This window comes from Branchiostoma lanceolatum, chromosome 18 (assembly GCF_035083965.1).
Source record: "Branchiostoma lanceolatum isolate klBraLanc5 chromosome 18, klBraLanc5.hap2, whole genome shotgun sequence".
Classification (NCBI taxonomy): Eukaryota; Metazoa; Chordata; class Leptocardii; order Amphioxiformes; family Branchiostomatidae; genus Branchiostoma; species Branchiostoma lanceolatum.
The window spans coordinates 9,589,420-9,596,687 of record NC_089739.1 but is presented as its reverse complement, the minus strand read 5'-3'; the positions used below and the strand labels follow the sequence as shown (position 1 = coordinate 9,596,687).

Genomic DNA, 7,268 nt, shown 5'->3' with positions numbered 1-7,268 from the left:
TCATCTCTGACAAAACAGCTGGTTTTCCCCTTCAATTTATAAAAGTTGATTTCAAAGAGGGCCCTGCATATCATGACAGGACAAGACATGTTACATTCAGTCAGGTGGAGACAAACGTGAACGACGTTTAGTGGACAAAAGAAATACTATGGCTCAAAATAAAATCGTTGTCAATAACTCAAAGTCTTGGCCGTGCCGAGCTCAAATACAGTTACATCGCCCAGTTACATAGTCACCAGTCTATACCATGAATGCAGACTTTGCTTCTCGGTACTGTGAGCGTTTATCCCCGCTTAGCCAACTGAGCCCACCCGGTTATAGTTTGCCTGTCTGAAATCACTTATTGCCCTTCTTTTTCAGGGACACTGATGCGAAATTTCTTCGGGGGCATGTTGGCCCTGGTGCCGACGAGGTGACCTGTGTTAAGCCCCCCCTCTCACTGGGCCCACGGCACTGGATTTGTGTTACCCTTGACTTTATAATGGGAATATCATTCAAAACGTACAAGTATGACATAAAAGACAACTTTAAAAATTCGTGTTTTTTTTTGTCAATGAAATTCGTTGAGTGCTTTGTCAATTCGATCGGCCGCAGTGACGCCGCCAGCGTGCCGCGGGTCCAGTGAGAGGGGGGCTTAAGCCTTGAAAACAGTCCGGCGTCCAGACTAATTGTGAGCGATCCTTTGTTTACATATGTAAGCAAATGGGGGATCTGAGGCAAGATTTCTCGTACCGAGTAGCTGGCCCGTGAAGAGGCCGTGTAGAGGCCTGACAACAGTCCGGAATCCAGGCTAAGTTGTACGCGATCTTTTGTTTAGACATGTAAGAATAGCTAGCCCGTGTAAACCCTGGCAACAGTCCGAATTCCAGGCTAAGTTGTACGCGATCTTTTGTTTACACATGCCCAAGGTATGTTTACACATGTCTGGCGTGTAATATCCGTGTTGACACGGCTGTGAGTCCGCGAGGAGACAAGCCGAGATACCGACCTATATTTCACAGGTCTTTAGACATTTAAAGGTCAACGAACCCTGTATGTAGCAACAGGAGAAAGTACAAAAGACTGAAAGAGCGTCTTAAGGATCAATTCTCTGGGGGGAAAAGGAGGAGCTTTCTAGACGTGCCAACGTTACTGAAAGGAAAGACGCAAACTGGCAGCTTGTAGGACAACTTAAGGTGTCTATGGACCTGTTTCGCCATTCATTTTTCATTGTGATTGATTAGATAAGATAGACATAATAAAACGAAATAAAATCAGTACAGTAACCGTAATCATAAACGTCGAATTCGTATCAAAAGGATTATGTTTGATTAATCACTACATGATACAGGCTACAGGATATCACATTTAAGCACAACGTTATAGTTTTGATATAGTACAAAAGTTGTTGTTGTTGTCCCTGTTTAAAGTCTATTATATCAAAAGAGCTGTTCCACATCCTTTGCTTCCGTCAAGCCATCGGTATGGCTGAAAGAAAAAACAGACAGAACAAAATACACATATCCTTTTGGGGGGCTGACTGTTGTTGTTGTTGTTCTAACCTTTAGCCAGGGTGAATGGTTATTCAACAATACCGTAGTGTGGCTCTACTTGTAAAGAAAAGGCCAAGAACCATTTTCCTTTGAAATCCGTTTGCGATCTTAAATGGTCTATCGTTCAACAATACAATACATGTACTATTATCCATGTCTTCTCGGAAAGAGAAGAATTGTGTCTCTATTTGTAAGGAACAAGCAAGGAACCACAGCCCTTTCAAAGTTGTCACAATCCGTTTGCGATCGGGTGTGGTTGTTAAAAAATATGATAACGCCAACGTTACTACTATCAATGTATTCTGAGAAGAAGAGGGACTGTGTTTCTATTGTTAGCCAAGAGCCACGTCCTTTTCAAAGATTTCCTGTTGTTGTTGGACATTTTAGTGATCGTCAACAGTTGTTCAACAATACAATACTGCAGTCTATGTCTTCTGAGAAAGTGAGGGATTGTTGTCTCTATTTACTGAAGGAACAAACTCAAAAGAGCCACGTCCTTTTCAAAGATCTAGATTGGCTGTTGTTGTTGTATCTTTTAGCGATCGTCAATAGTTGTTCACCAATGCCGTCTACTAGTGTGTCTTCTGAGAAAGTGAATGATTGTTGTGTCTATTTATAAGGAAGAAACGAAAAACCGCGTCCGGCTCAACCCGCCGCTTTGTCCTTTGTCAAAACCTCAAAAGTTTGTCTTGTGACGTCAGTCTTATTTTCTAAGGTGCTTGTAGGAAAACATGTCCTCTTCAAGGATTCATGGTATCATGTACTTGACGAAATTAAACATCCCGAATTTTCCCCCAAAACTTAAAGGAAAATTTACGAATTTGTCGGGTTAAATAGGAAGGTTGTGACGCGTCAGATAATGCGTCATTTCCGGTTATACGTGTGTAAAGTTGTCATAACAAATAGATCTATTCTAAAGTCAGTCAAAATGCCCCCTTCCATAAAGCTTGTGAGAGGACACAGTTCGCACGAATGACCAAGAAATAATGAGGCTCGAAGACCTTTCTAGCTTTAACAAACCACGGCCACCCAATGTGGCTATATATACGCTTCTCCCCAACGTTTAACAATAGATAGAATTATCGGTATATTGAATAAAATGCACATATATAGTAATAACGTACGCTGTATAGACGGGTAGACACAACAACTGAAAATGTGCAAAATCTGTTAAGCCGTGCAACAAAAAGTTGGAAAAGAAAACATCCTGGCAGAGAGTATCATTTAAAAAACATCAATATAAAGTTAACTTCCATGTGCTAAAATTTGGAACGTACAAATTTGGTGGTGATCCTATTTCCAACTGTTTAAAAGTTTATAAAAATACACGTTATAGAGATAATCATAAATTGGACTCCGTTTTGAAGTGGTTTTATCGTACATTTCAGGCATCATATAGGCAAAGTGGGAAAGTCCATTGTGTCTGTAGGGATGGTTTGTGACCGTGTATCTTTTTTATACGAAATGCTTTATCTACTTTCCAAACAGATGTTGTTGTTGTTGTTGTTGTTGTTGTTGTTGATGATGTCGTTTAGTTTTCTGACCGGTTTCCTTTTCTGCATCGTTGCTTTCAGAAAAGCCGAACGGTCAGAAAAATTCGCCCAACATCTGCTTTGAGTTTAGGTATCAACATGTGGTACTGTGTAAACCGTGGCGTTTCTACCAGCCGACTTCTAGACTGGGGGTAAACAGAGCTGTGGTCGTTTCCATGGTTCACTAGCCGGTAAGGAGCTACAGTACGTGTACTTGACACTGAACTTGGCACACGCACGGGTCAGTCCACATCCATCAACATAAAAGGGGTGTCACTCCGCCGATGTTTCAAAGAAAATATCATTAGGACGAAACCGGAACCCATGAAAGGATCGGATAAAACTTGAGCCGAGTGGTGTGAAAGTGCCAGCTAGGACTGTACTTTTGTTAAGTCGAGATTAAGTGCAGCAAGTTTTGTCTTCTCTATTTTTTTATCAATTCTTAATGATAAATGGCAAATTTATCCTAATATTTGGACAAATTCCTCACACTATTTAGCCTTTTTGCGCGTAACAACTATTGAAAGATAAGAAGACACGATTGAAAGATTCTTGTAATATCACAATATTCACAGCTAAGTCAAGTACAAGTATAAGAGTCTCCCAATAGGTCGAATTCCAAGCCATTGCGAAGACATTGCCAGAAAGGCACATTGCCAAATGCCAGACCCGGCGTTTGGCGGTGCTGCAAAGAGCAGGACTTGTGGTTAACTTGCACCTGGGCTTGTCTATAGTGTATATATGTAATGTTCACAATGTTCAGTGTGGAATATACATGTGTACAAAGGTATGGCTTGTGTTCAGTCACTTGTTCGGAACTTGGGCTTAAAGGCAACCAAAGCAATATTCGGGACCAAAAAATCGAAATAAAAGAAAGCTGAAATCTTTATTGTAGTAACATTTACTAACACTGTCTAGCACATTTGCGTAATAACTTCATACTTTGAGCATTTTAAAACCGTGCAAAAACATGCCATACGATGATCCCCTTAGTTTCGTGAGCCTACAAAAACCCCGACGACAATTTTCAGTGAGTCGTCACATTACAACGACGTCATATTTTGGCATCGTGGACGTCGCTATAAATTGTTATAGTGTTGTTTGAACTAATCATGTATAGAAATTACTAAATAAATTTACGTCAAAAATAATTACTCAAGCAACAAATTTACTTTCAAAATCCAATTTTCAGACCCTAATATTGCTTGGGTTTCTTTTAAAGCTCAGCGGAACGAAATGTTTTTGAGTACCTGCACGCATGTTTGTCGAATCACTCCGACAGCACCGGTGATTAAACATATGCCCGTCCAACAGTGGTGGAACAATTAGATCAATACCACAAGACCGGTATTGTCTTTGTAGTTTCGGAGACTGTGTGAACACAGTGGAACGATTTTTGCTCACAGTCACGGCTTTGGTATCCGCGGTTGGGTGTACTGTGTTTTGGTTGCCCACAAACTCGCTGGCATTTTCCCACACGCCCGGTGTGACTTTTACCATCGCTTTTTCAGGCCCGGGATCGGCAGACAGAGATGTTAGGGAGTGGACTTGACTTAGTCAGAATCCTTTTGAGACTATCTAAATGGTAAAACAATTACTAGGCAAACCAGTTGCTTGAAAAGTTAGCCTGTCTGAGAGAGATTACTGCACCGGGCCTAGTTTAACCGCAAGCGGAATGAGCGACGTTTGATGCACGCAAAGCTACAGATCCAAGAAAGGGTTGTACTGTGTGACTTGTGAGTAGATGTCCGCTTCTTTTCTTGTCTATCAGAAGCTTTGTTGACATTTCAAAAGTAGCCAATATCCGGATTCTAACTGCGGGTTTGGTGGAGATGGCGGTTTTCAACCAAGGGTCGCTGAGAAATGTTCTTCCAAGTTTGAATATCGACGGACGTGACTGATTGGCTGCCAAGTGGGTGACCGTTATTGTAACATCCGGGATCTTTCAGGCGATACAGAGGGAATTCCTTCAAATTGCAGCCTTGTCTCGTGTATGTGTCAAACCGCGGGTAAACAAAGCCGGCACATTTCAAGACCTTGACTTTGACACCACTATATCCCGCACGGGGATTGGGAGGGCTGCGAAGTGGAAGCAACTCTCAACATAGCCATAGCAACAAATTCCTAAAATCTGCGTGAAGCATGCGCAAGTGGTTGTCGGGATTGCATAATCTAAAGACGGCGTTTCCGCCGGAAGTCAACTCCGACCAATGACAGGCCAGTACGCCCCGTCCCAAGGGAGCGGCCAAGTCAACATGAGCGGTTGTCCTTCGCGTACTAGAGACAGAATAGGACAGTCCGGGCGGTATAAAAGACAGACTCACACCGAGCTTGGTCCATAGATGTGCATTCGCCATGGCGAGGGTCTCTGTCTTGCTGGTGCCAGCGATACTCCTTCTATCCGCGTGTGCGAGCCCACAACGTACTGGTAAGTAAGACGCCTGCCTTGTTTTTGTTGTACTGAGACTTGACATTCAAGAGATACCCTTTTTCAGTGCGGTTGCCAATCTTTTCCCATCTGCTCGATAGGAATGTCGTGAGTAACAATACCTCCCCTTGTCCTTGTGTGGGGAAACTCTCACACTGAGTCGAACCGAGCGAGCTTTAACCTCATTAGCTTTGCCGGAATTCCACGCAACATCGCAACATGTGTGCTAGCGCCTTGACTTTCCTAAAACCGTTCTAAAAAAGGCGTAACGGTTAAATTTGTCAAGGCGTTTGGCACGATCTTAAGATGTGTATCCCTTGGAAATCGTATTTCGTGTGGAAGTCGAAAGGAAGGATACAAGCTCAGCGTGACATTAATACTGTACAGACGGTCCCTTATTATAGCTCAATTGAAACATCCTGGAAATCTTTCTATGTCCCTCCAAGTGTCCACGTTGATGCCAAATGCCCTTTGACAGTGAGAGAAAACTTGTCTTCGTCTCTTGCGGTCTAAAATCGTTACTTATCATTCTTTAAGGAGACAACTCTTCCAGAAAAAACAAGAGTGATACGACATGAGATAAGAAATCTGAGGCTGGGAAAAGTTCGTGTCATTAAGGTCCCTACAGACACCGTAATACCCTGTCGACGCCTTCCTTAATTTGAGACAAAATTCCTGTGACACATACACCGCTAAGCCTGTAAACCTCAAAGCTTGAGATCAATTCTTCCTACACAGATCGTAATGCATTTAGAAACTGTAATCTCAAAGCACTTATGTTGACTAGAGTAAAACGTTTGAGAGGGATTTTGACGGACATTCTTGCAGACGAAAGACAAAAGTCTATTTTGAGATAAAATTCCTGTGACACATATAACGTAAGTCCTGTTTTAAGAGTAAGCCTCGAAGATTGAGTCAGACCAATGTTTGAAGATTGCGGTTCTGAGGGGCTAAAGTTGTGCGAAACGTTTGAAGTTTGACCGAAATTTCTGCAGACGACACGCAGAAATAAGATTTGAGTTAAATTTCCTGTGACACACAAAACATTAATCGGTTCTAAATGTAAATCCTTGAAGCTATAGACCAACGTTTCCCACATAGTCATAGATTGCACTACCTTTAGAATTGAATATCTTGCAGCACTTTGATGTTTATTTTGATTGACATATGTGCAGACGACACGCAGAAGTCACAGACACGCCCAGCATGTTGCATGTCCGACACGTGCCCCGAGCGCACGTGACCTTCAGCGCCAAGGTCAAAATTGTAGAAAGTCGCGAAGATTCCTGAGAGAAGACGTATGCCCTCGGCGGCAGGAGAATGAAGACGTGAGGTCACTATCCTGTAGGCGAGACAGAAATCCGGGCGGGTCTTCTTACAAACGGCCTACTCTCCAAGCAGAGGTTAGGGCCCGGCTGGTTTGGGGCTTCCCCGAGTGTCATTCTAGTAACTAGTAGTTCTAGGACCTCGATATTGGTAAAGGGAGAGTATCTGAGCCCTAGAATTAAGATGGCACTCAAGCTAAATTTTGACTAGCCTCCTTCGCAGACTTCCTTGAAGCCTTCGAAGGAGGCTCGTTTGTGACGTCTTTTTAGCTTAGGCGTTTTTGTCGGGCGTTCTTTTTCATAATGGTGGTAGGCTTTCTTTATCTTATGCCAGCCAAGCAAAAAGAAAACCTGACAAACGAGAAAGCCCTATAAAAACACCTAAAAGACGTGTAAAACCAGCCGTAACCTAGCCTCTGCTTGGAGAGTAAGGCTTAGCTGACTCATAACC

At 42.7% G+C, this 7,268-nt stretch overlaps 1 protein-coding gene across 1 annotated transcript in view; it reads left to right on the top strand.

Moving 5' to 3' along the window:
• Positions 1–5,178: 5,178 nt before the first annotated feature.
• LOC136424718 (cell surface hyaluronidase-like) overlaps positions 5,179–7,268 on the top strand; it is a 35,117-nt gene continuing 33,027 nt past the window's right edge. The window contains exon 1 of the mRNA XM_066413340.1: positions 5,179–5,492. Within this exon, the coding sequence (XP_066269437.1) occupies positions 5,420–5,492 (73 nt within the window). The 5' untranslated portion in view covers positions 5,179–5,419. The remainder of the gene's footprint in view (positions 5,493–7,268) is intronic.